This window comes from Vulpes vulpes, chromosome 1, assembly GCF_048418805.1.
Source record: "Vulpes vulpes isolate BD-2025 chromosome 1, VulVul3, whole genome shotgun sequence".
NCBI lineage: Eukaryota > Metazoa > Chordata > Mammalia > Carnivora > Canidae > Vulpes > Vulpes vulpes.
In genome coordinates, this window is record NC_132780.1 from 35,617,175 (window position 1) to 35,628,882 (window position 11,708).

General features: G+C 40.7%; 1 protein-coding gene across 4 annotated transcripts in view; it reads right to left on the reverse strand.

Moving 5' to 3' along the window:
* Positions 1–1,247: 1,247 nt before the first annotated feature.
* Positions 1,248–11,708, reverse strand: part of CEMIP2 (cell migration inducing hyaluronidase 2) — a 78,958-nt gene continuing 68,497 nt past the window's right edge. For all 4 annotated transcript variants that reach the window (XM_026001558.2, XM_026001556.2, XM_026001557.2 and 1 more), the window contains exons 21-24: positions 9,791–9,889; positions 6,418–6,572; positions 3,648–3,751; positions 1,248–3,293 (exon numbers count right to left, since the gene is read on the reverse strand). In XM_026001558.2, coding sequence (XP_025857343.2) covers positions 3,097–3,293; positions 3,648–3,751; positions 6,418–6,572; positions 9,791–9,889 — 555 coding nt within the window. In that variant the 3' untranslated portion in view covers positions 1,248–3,096. The remainder of the gene's footprint in view (positions 3,294–3,647; positions 3,752–6,417; positions 6,573–9,790; positions 9,890–11,708) is intronic.

An 11,708-nucleotide genomic window follows, 5' to 3' on the forward strand; every position in this document is an offset into this window, starting at 1 on the left:
TGGAGGGTAAGCTCCAACTCTGTGTCATAATATCAACAATCATGGTCATGATGGGATCATATGTACTTACCTACAAGGACCAATTGGGGGGAAAAAACCCACTTGAATTCACTAAGTGCATTCTTGTTTATTAAAATGCCTTTCAACTGGACTTTTCCAAACATTACTTCATCTCTTAGAGAATGAACACCTAGTTATCTGAAGCATTCGAGCTTCCATCACCTCATCGCCTGCCCCTCCTCGAAACAAAGTAATCCATTTAAAGGCAAGAGGATGTGTTCTCTTCTGAAGAAGTTGGAAAACAGAGAAGTCATATTCCCCCCACCCCATCTCCACATCTGACACGGAGCTTAGCGACTGCACTGGAGTCACATCCTGAGACCATGCGCCTGCCTTTCATCTTCTTGCAAACTCTCCTCCAGCTCCTGAAGAGAGTATGTGGCATGCTGGCTCAGGTGCAGAGGCAGGAACCTTACAGCAAAGACTTAAAACCCACGGTCTGTTGACATATGAGAAGGCCCTGTGTTTCTCATCAGCTGGCTGATTTGTGGACGGCCACATTTCTGGAGCTCAGCCAATCGCCTCACCTGATGGAAAATGCTTACCAAATTATAAATCACCTTTGGATATATTTTCTCCACAGAAATAAAACAGACTGCTAGCTCCCCATTGCCGGAAATGTACTTAAAAGCTTAGTTTACCAATTTAACAATGTGAGACGATTAAGGACGGAAAACAATATTTAAAATTCCTTTAAAAGGAGACAATAGTGAGGCGTTGTTTAGGGGCTGGGAGTGCTGTAATATAGGAACAGCAAATAAAAATAATAGATAAATGAAATTTTGTTTGGGTCACAAGAAATTACAGATTCAAGTCAAACAGTGGACCTATTATATTAGTGCAGTGGTTTTTAAACCTGGCTGCATGCTAGAATCACCCAGGGAGCTTTAAAAAAATTCCAATACCCAGGCTGCATCCCACACCAATTAAATCTGAATGGAGGTGGGGAGGTGGGGCCCAGGCCTTTGTATTTTTTAAAGCTCCCAGGCAATTCCAACGTAGACAGACTTGAGAACCTCTGCAATACAGAATGTGAGCCCTGCCCTTCTGAAGCTTTAGTGTTTCCAAAAACTATTTGGTGGACAGTTTCCCTTCCTCATCTCTGCCAATAGCTTCTTCACGGCTGGAAGCTGGAAGAAAAAATGATCGATTGATTCATTGATTGAGTCACACACATCTATAAAAAATACATGCACACATATTTTTCTTTATTTAACTTAGGCCCTGATAATTAGCATACAAATCAGAAAAACGGAGTGCCTCACAACTTACATATCCTCTCCAAATCTTTAAAGAACCAAACTCTAAAAAACACACACAAAAGATATTTAAGTCATAAAACACACACACAAACACACACACACACACACACACACACACACAAACACAAACTTTAATCACCTTCAGGAACCATGATCCAATAACATATTTAATAGGTAAGATCTCGTTCATCCATATACAAAAGAAAAAAAAAAAAAAACACAACCCTCAACTTTAAGACATGTGCCCCTAGCAAGGGCACTTAAGAGTTAGAATGGTTTATCGGTAGCATTTTGAGGTAGCATATTTTGTAAAGTAACAGAAGTCTCAGACCTGCTCTGCAGTTTCTCTTGGACACAAAAGGCCAGGCCCTCAGCCTTTGCTCTTGGTAGAGGAAAGTGAATTTGTCTGTATTCACTGCCAAGTCAGCCTGAACTCACTTCCTACCCTCTCGCCGTGTCTTCAAATACTCCACGTACTGCAGGTTTTGGAAAAGGTAAAGGCATTTTCTGATCATCCTTCCCTCTTGATATGGGGACATCCCTGGCCATGGAGCTAATCTTTCTGCCACATGCAATTCTCACTGACAGGACATGCATGCACCCTGTGGAAGGGAAATAGGGCATCACGGCACTTTTTTTTTTTTTTTTTTTAATTGGCTCTAACAATTCATTTACAAGTGACTAACTCCTCTAAGGCTATACAGAGTATGGTTTCTGAATATCCCCTCCACGATTCTGGCCCTTAAAAGGCTTTCCCTTTTTTTCTCCCCCTGAGTACAAAATTTTGGGGTATCATGAAGCTTTCTGCAATTTTCCTGGCAGGACGGTGAGCAGAAAAGCTTAAAAAAAATCCACATGCAAAAACAACAAAAACTCGGGTGCAGGAGCAACCCCAAGAACAGACTTCCTTTGTGTAAGTTGAAACGACAGAAGTTTACAGTTCAGGAAAACAGCCTTCTTCTTTTTTAAAAAAAAATGTAAATATTTAGCTCAGCTCTGCATTTTAAACACAAATATACAGTCGAAACAGGCTAAGGATTAAAGCTGCAAATATGGTCCTGACGACTTCAGACCCTGGTGCAGATCAAATTTTTGCCCATGGGTGCAGTTTCAAGGGATGTCAAATCCCTAAAGCCCTTTGCCCCAGGATGCTTTCTGTTTGAAAGTTAAACCCTTGGAAGGAATCAATGTACAAATGGATAAAAATAGCACATGCCCAGGCCAAAAAAAGGGCATGAGCTGGGCCTGAGCTGCCACTGAAAACTCCGTCATTGAGTATCCTATACAATCCACAAAAGGCGGCCGGCCCGGATCCAGGGCCTGAGGCATCACCGAACATGCCAGCCACCCAAGTCCACTGCTGACCCAAAGCCAATGACACAACTGGGCATCACACTTCAAGTATCCAAGGCGCTACAAGAGCTTGTCCCCTCAAGGACTCGGGCTGACTCCCACCTCCCCCCACGACATCCTGTTAGACGAAAGGTGAAGCACTGCTTACAGTCACTACGACACACAAGGTGAAGGGTGAGGGGCAGGAGAGACGCTCTCTGCATATACCAGCCTAACAAATACAAATAAATTCGTCAACACTTTGTACAACTAGAAGGTGCAGGAGCTGGTATTCAAGCAATCTGCTTTCAATTCTTTCGTCCCCTCTCTGTATCAAACAGGAAAATGGTTCCATTGGGTTAACAGTGTCATTTTAAAATGCCATAAATTAAATAAGTTAGTTCACATTTTTTTCCCCCAGCACTTAAGTTACAGTGAGTCCCTAATGTGCTTTTGAAGTCTGCTTTAACATCTCCAGGTCTCTCCTGCGGACAGTGCTGGCTCTGTGACAACCATATTCTTCCAGCTGCAAAGGTATGAACTGTTCAAGCAGCCCGAGGCCCTGGCCAGCAGGACTGGTAAACAGCTTAGCCCAGGATGGTTTAAAGTTTCCGCTGAATCCCACAAATATGGTACTCCCTTAAAAAAAAAAAAAAAAAAAAGTACAATTTGTAAATCTACCCATTCTAGGCAAGACAATGCGTGAGGTGAGCTGGAGGTGAACAAAACAAAGACAGCTATAAAACAACACCAAAAAATGTGTATGCTTCCTTACGTCAGTCAATGAACTCTTACCACCCACCTCTTGCCCCAAATAACAAACCACATCCCCAAACACTTCCTCAAATAATGTTTCCTTATTGAAAAATTATCTTAATGATAACCACTCCAGCAAAATAAGCTCATGAGAATGGTCCGGGGGCCACGTTCCACCATAAAAATGCTTATGTGGCTGGACTCATAAGAACGTCATAGAATAAGACAAATACAAACCTTTGTTATAAAGATGAGCTGGTTTGGCTAATCCCAGAGGTACTAATGAATCTGAAATATTTAAATGCTTTATTTCTCCTCTTGTGCTCAACAGAACAATTGACCTGTATGTGGAAGTTAGAAAATTGGAAAATATGGAAAATGTCAATAAACTGGTGTGTATTAATTAAGTACCTTTCTGAACTGAATATAGCGTAGAAATATTAGATAAAAGCAGAAATAAAAACAAACAGAAAAAAAAAAAAAACAGATGCTTTTCACACCCCTGCTGGTATAAGATCCGGCTCCCTGCCCCACCCAGGACACTCTGTTGCTATTACAAGATGTTGGGGAAGCAAAGGTCATTTAGGTAAGTGGACCCAGTGGGTGAATTGGGACTCAGCTCTTTTAGGGAATATATTAATAAGGGAGGCTAGTTTTGTTTGTTTCAGATGCTCTATTTATCTATTTGTGTCCTATTATCTACTTATAAAATAAATGCATAAACAGCCAATTCTTTTATTTCAGAAGAAATAAAATAAAATCTGTGTCCCATGGTTTGGTTTATTTTTTTAAAAGATTTTATTCATTTATTCATGAGACACAGAGAGAGATATAGGCAGAGACACAGGTAGATGCGGGACTCGATCCCAGGACCCCGGGATCACACCCTGAGCCAAAGGCAGATGCTTAACCGCTGAGCCACCCAGGCATTGCATCCCATGGTTTGGTTTAAATTCCACGTTTATTATGCAGCATATCAACACATATACTTAAATCTGTGGATTTTCTCTTCTCCTGATCTCTTTCTCTCTCTCTCCTCTGCCAAAGCTAGGCTGGCTTAATTACTCTGTCCTCATGATTTAATATCTTATAAAACAAGCCCCGTGTGTTATTTTGAGTTGTTCACAAATACTTGATTACTCTCTCACATTCATTCTTCCAGAGGAACTTCAGTATCAACATTCAAGGACAATAGAAAAGTAACCTATTAGGACACTAATGGAAATGTGGCAAATTTATATATTAATTTAGGCAGAGTGACATTTTTATGTTAATTTTCCCTCCAGGGTCAGAGAGAATCTATCCTTTTTTTCAACTTTTATATACCCATGACTATTCATTTTCTGAATGTGGGTCTTGCCGGGTTGATGTCACTCCAAAGCAGTGGTGACCATTCAGAGTCAGAACAGATGTCGGACCATAGCAACCCTACAGGCCTGATCTTCCTCAGGATCACTTACATGAGATCACTTTACTGGTCCCGAGTTACCCCCACACCCTAACACATGGCTAGTCTCTTTAGAAGTCACTGGCAGTTGCTCCATAACCTCTTAACACTTTGTTAAGATACAACACAAATACAGAAAAGTATTACTAAGTGTATAGCACACTGAATTTCTGCATTCTAAACACAGTTATGTAACTGGCCCAGATGAATAAACAGAGCACTACCCATATCTTAAAAGCCTTCCTTTGGTCTCCTTTCTAGAAACAACCTACTGACTTTTTAATGAGTTGGTTTTAACTCTTAAATCTATAGGGTCCCTTACAGGACTGCTGTGTTATCCTAATATTTATGATGAGCTGTATGCCCTGGGTTGTTTTAGGTGAATTGAGTATATGTTTTCAGCATTAGGAAAAATCTTGAATCCTTAATGAAAATTGAGGCCTTAGAAATGAATTCCCTGTAAGTATCTTAAAGCAGAAGATAGAGCTATGCATGCACACCGAATATTATGCTCAAATACTATAATGACTTTATGGGACTTAACTGAAATCTGGCTCTGTCATATGTCAAAAGTGTAAGTCATCAGATGACTGAAGATGCATTCAAAAACTAGACAGGACTTAAGTCTCCAGGAAGCTTATGTCCTCCCCTTAGTCACTTCACTAAATGAAGGACTGCATGCAAATCTATGCCTGCAGCACAGCCAAGGGAGGCAGAAAAGGAGCCTGAATTCATCTCCCTTCTTCTAGGTAAGGTCTCCCCAGTCTCCCACCACCACCAAAAAAAGGGTTTGCTCATGTGCATGCTTCTTCAGAGATGAACAAAACAAAACCAATCAGGCCAGGGCTCTTAGAAAAGAGAACAGACACCTGTCTGCTTAAAAAAATCAATTGACTGGGGATCCCTGGGTGGCTCAGCGGTTTGGCGCCTGCCTTTGGCCCAGGGCGCGATCCTGGAGTCCCGGGATCGAGTCCCACGTCAGGCTCCCGGCATGGAGCCTGCTTCTCCCTCCTCCTGTATCTCTGCCTCTCTTTCTCTCTATGTCTATAATTAATTAATTAATTAATTAATTAATCTATCTATCTATCTATCTTTAAAAAAAAAATCAATTGACTCCTTTCTAGTCACTCCCATGTAAGTCAGGGGAATTCCCAGTGCAATGCCGTCTGAGGGCTTATCAGTGGTACAGATGGCCACAAAGGTAATACTGTCTATAAAATTGCTTTAAACTGGTAATGAACCTTCTGAGTGAGTTAGATGCCATGCACTCAACCAAATACTAAAATGTGGGATAGAAACGATCCAAAATACCGAACAATACCCCTTCTAAGAGCCTTCCCACCGTTTGTAAACTCTTCTAACATCCAGGCTTTCACTGATCTGTAATAATTCTGTTTAGACCACATGGGCGTCAATGTGAGAGCAGGAAGGCATGAACATCTTCTCAACAGCTCTGAGGGCCCGTGAGGTAGAAGGGTGGAAAGACAAACCAAAGCTCAAAGTTAACCAGGCACCATCTGGTCAGGCACTTGTCCCTTTTACCGAGCAAGCGTCACCTACCTTGGAGGGATGCCTGTTCTCAAATACCCTTCCATGCGACTGATGTCACCAAGAGAGAAGACCTTTCTTTCCGTCAACCGGAAGGGAACACTGCAGGCATCCACGAGAAGGAGGAGAACACCCGCACTTTGGATGGTAAAGTCGGTGCCATTGACCTGAGAATAGAGAAACATCTGCTGTCACCACCACTTCATGTCTCCAGGATGACTCCTCTTCCCAGCCCTTCCCTCTGTCTTCTAAACCCATGAATCAAATGATAGTTCCAGGATTCAAACTGCAGAATCCAGTTACTCTTTCTCCACCAACACCTGGAACTCTGCCAGCCTTCTCATAGCTCTGCCTTGATTGGTCTTTACTGTTTGCATTGGATGCTCTGAGCAAGGCACAGCAGCCCACGCTTGAGCAGTGTGACTCTGACTCTCGCTGCAGCCTGAAGGGCTTCATTCCTATACACTCCCTCCCTGGGACCCAAAAAAAAAAAAAAAAAAAAAAGGTTTTCCCTGAAAAAAAAATAATAATAATAATAAAATGTGTACAATTATAAACTATGCTAAAAGCTAACAAAGAAGAAATGCTATCACCACTACACTTGTCCTTGTTTGGGGAATTTATATTTAAATTTTTTAAAGGTTTTATTTATTCATTTGAGAGAGAAAGAGATAAAGAACAAGTGAGAAGGAGGGAAGGGCAGAGGGACAAACAGATTCCCTACTGAGCAGGGAGCCCAATGCAGGACTCGATCCCAGGACTCCCAAGATCACGACCTTAGCTGAAGTCAGAGGTCCAATTGACTGAGCCACCCAGGTGGATAGATATATTCCTTCTCTTTATTTTTAAAAATCTGAATACTTAAAACTGAGAAATTTGAGAAAAAAATATATAATGATCCTCAACACATTTAAACTCTTCTCTTGAAAAGAATCCGCTAAAACCTACTGCTTAAAGAAAATACAAAAGTTTCCATAAAGACTAAAGAAACGCCGGGCAGCCCAGGTGGCTCAGTGGTTTAGTGCCACCTTCGGTCCAGGTCGTGACCCTGGAGTCCCGGGATCCAGTCCCATGTCGGGCTCCCTGCATGGAGCCTGCTTCTCCCTCTGCCTGTGTCTCTGCCTCTCTCTCTGTGTCTCTCATGAATAAATAAATAAAAATCTTAAAAAAAAAAAAAAAAAGACTAAAGAAACGCCAATTCCTAGCAAAGACTCTTTAGGCAATGCATGAGTAACGTATTGGAGTTAAGTACAGTAAAACAAGATTCTGTAAACTTTCTGGGGTCCCGAGCACCCAGTGTGCAGCAATGGAGTTAAAAAAGTGTCGTCAGACACTGGAGCAGAGCCTGCCTGAGATTTTTTGGGCAAAATAATATCTTCTTGAATTGCTTAGTGAAGTTAGTAGAGCAGAGAGGCTCAGTATCCACTTGCTTTCCTTATGCAAATAACTCCTGCCAGACACCATGTCTACAGGCTGGGATCAGGTTCTCCATGCAGCCAACAGTATTGAGACACTGAGGTAACAAATTTTATGCCAAAAAAATTACATCATGAACAAACTACCAAATGAACAGTTGCTAACAGAGGGCAATAGACATAAATATATAGTAGGGAAATCTTTGAGCTACATTTAAATAGAGGTATCCTTTCTTTCTCTTTCTTTCTTTCTTTCTTTCTTTCTTCTTTCTTTCTTTCTTTCTTTCTTTCTTTCTTTTCTTTCCTTTCTTTCTTTCCTTTCTTTCCTTCTTTTTTCTTTCTTTCTTTCTTTCTTTCTTTCTTTCTTTCTTTCTTTCTTTCTTTCTTTCTTTCTTTCTTTTTAATTTTATGTGTGTGTGCTCACAAGATCCATCTGCTTAAGAAAGTTTAAGTGTACCATACATAATTGTTGACTATAGGGACAACGTTTTAGAGCAGATCTGGAGAGCTTATTCATGGTAACTCATCTGAAACTATTTGCCTATTGATCAATAACATCTCATTTCACACCCCCTACCCCCAACCCCCAAGCAGAGATACTTTTAATTCAGAGTTGTTAAAAAGTTCTTATTTCAGAGTTCAATCCTGGAAATGGATGGTGGTAATATTTCCACAGCAATATGAAAGTACTTTATGCTACTGAACTATGCACTTAGAAATGGTTAAGACAGGGATGCCTGGGTGGCTCAGTCCTTTAGCATCTGTCTTTGGCTCAGGTCCTGATCCTGGGGTCCCCATATGCAGCCTACTTCTCCCTCTGCCTATGTCTCTGCCTTTCTCTGTGTGTCTCTTGTTAATAAATAAAATATTTTTTTTAAAAAAGGTTAAGACATGAATGTTATGAATATTTTAACACAAAAAAAGAAATTGGGAAAGAAAAAAAAGAGTAAGATATAATTTTGTCCATACATGTGGCTTTGTGATTGTACTACCCACCACTTTAAAACACTGAACTCCTATGGTTGGAGGATGGGTCAAACAGGTGAAGGGGATTAGGAGGAACAAAATTCCAGTTATTAAATAAATAAGTCACAGCGAGGAAAAGTAGAGCAGAGGGAACAGAATTAATAATATTGTAATAACTTTGGTGACAGATGGTGACTACATGTACCATGGTGAACAATTTATAATGTGCATAGATGTCAAATCAGTATGTGTTATGCCTGAAACTAATATTGTATTGGATATCAGTTATATTTCAGCTACCAAAAAAAAAAAAAAAAAACACACACAAAAAACAAAATAAAACAAAAAATGAGCTCTTTAAGGATACCACACGAGCGGCACCTGGGTGGCTCAGTTGCTTAAGCATCTGCCTTTGGCTCAGGTCATGACCTCAGAGTCCTGGGATCGAGCCTCATGTCAGGGTTCCTGCTCAGCTGGGACTCTGCTTCTCCCTTTCCCCCGCTTGTGCTCTTTCTCTCAAATAAATAAAGTCTTTTAAGAAATAAAAATAAAGAGATCCCGTGAGACTAGGACCAGGCCCAGGCTGGATATTAGTTAGATGGCTAGATACCTGCCGCCCCAAGAGCTCTTTATATGATGGCACTCAAGTCAACCTGATTTTGGACAGATCTCACGTCAAGAGCTGGTTACCACTGGCTAGCATGGTCTTTAGCCCAAATTCTAAGTGTTGACAGTGAGGCTCAGGCCTACACTTCCATAAACCCACCTAGAACAGATGACTAACACTTCGTGAATGAATTTTAACATTCATCAATAAACACAATCTAGTGAGAAAAAATACTTAATAGATTTAATTTATTCAAAAATATAAATGTTTGGGAGGTATTTATACCTCTATTATATTGCTTGTCACCAAGTGACTGTTGCCAGAGATAATTCATGTCACTGGGATGAAACAGTAAAAGTGAGAAACTGAGGCAGGGTACACTCCAGATGGTACTTACAGAGATAACAGACAGGTCTCCACGCTGAGTCTCGGCTTTACTGGGTGACTGGAATTGCACGGGGAGGTAGTTTTTATGAGGATCACTAGTAAACACCACCTACACCGGGAAGAAGTTCCATATTTATGTCAACCACATCTTCCTTCAAAAGGGCCTCAAAATCAACTCAATTATATCAAACCCAATGGTGATTTTTCCTCCCTGTGAACTTTTTATATAGATCAGATGTCCTAGAGTTCCACCTTTTGATTCAGACTTAACACAAGTAGTGTATGCTCCTCATTTTCTGGAATAATCCCAGTCTCAAATAGCTGTAACCTTGTTATTAAAATCAATTCCGCAAATGACTAATTAAATGTGCTTCACACTTAGATCTTTGTCCTTTTCAGGTCCTCTTCAGACCAGTTATCTTAAATTGGAACTCAGTCACTCCAGACTAAGAGAAGGACAGAGGACAAAGATTACACTGTTCAAAACCTTGTAGCAGGTTGTACATCACCAGGCTAAATTTCTCTACCTGACTTGCAATGTGTCCCACAAATCAAGCCACACCTTACATCGAGGCCCCCAATCCCACTGTTCTACCACCTTCTGCAGGTAGAGCAGCTAAACCTGCTTTCCCCCAAATGCTCCCCTTTCCCACCACTCTGCCTTTGCATATGCTGTTCCCTCCCTTGCTTCCTTCTATTCCTTGAAATCACTCCCAGCCTCCAAATCCCACATTCCATCTTTCACCTCCACCATAAAGGCCTTTTGCTCATTCAAAAGCAGGCCTAGGGGATCGCTGGGTGGCTCAGTGGTTGAGCATCTGCCTTGGGCCCAGGGCGTGATCCTGGAGACCCGGGATCAAGTCCCACATCAGGCTCCCTGCATGGAGCCTGCTTCTCCCTCTGCCTATGTCTCTGCTTCTCTCTCTTTCTGTGTGTCTCATGAATAAATAAATAAAATCTTAAAAAAAAAAAAAAAAAAAAGGCAGGCCTAACTCACACAATTCACAACTTAAAGTACATATCCTCATGAATGGATGTCAACAACTTCATTCCAAGGGCAAGCAATCATCATTCAAAAGCTCAGATGTTTCTTTGAATCTCAGATTTGGAGTCAAAAATTTGTGTGAACTTTCCTACTTACTCTTCGCATACATGTGTTTGTTTTTGGTATTTAAAACAAACTCACTCCTTTTCCCAATTTCCAAGTAAAAGTGAGGTTCCCAAATGCCTCAAGTACTTTGCAACTGTGCCCAGTCAGTAATCAATACATTTTTTAAAAAATAAATTCTGATCCATGTTTCAAGCACCAAAAAACAAGAAATGCTAAACATTAAAGTATGGAACCATTTAAAAAGATAGGCTTAGGATATTTCCAATGATGAGTATTTTTATAAATTATAATGTTACAATTATTATAACAAATTACATAATCGTCTCTGTAATTTTAGCAAATTCAGCTTAAGAATTAAGATGGAGAATTTACTGCCCCACAAAGATTATCTAAAAGTATCACGTTATGGGGCACTTGGGTGGCTAAGTTGGTTAAGCATCTGATCCTTGATTTCAGCTCAGGTCACAATCTCAAGGGTTGTGAGACCGAGCCCCAAACAATGGGCTCTGTGCTGGACATAGAATCCCTCTGCCCCAGAAAATAAAAATAAATAAAATAATAAATAAGTATCACTTTATCACTTTAATAGTTAAGATATTACATGGAACATGCAAGGATCTATATAAATTTCTTCATGTACATGGTTGGCTTGGTTGGTGGGTGGGATGGTTGGCTGGTGGGTTGGTGGGTTGGTTTTAGTTGAGTTGGAAAACAGAATGGCACAGGGATACAAAAAACTGAAACTGTGGATAGTGAAATGCCACTGAAAAAATGCTTATGTATCCTAACAGAAGAAATAAATTCATGTTCCTCTTCC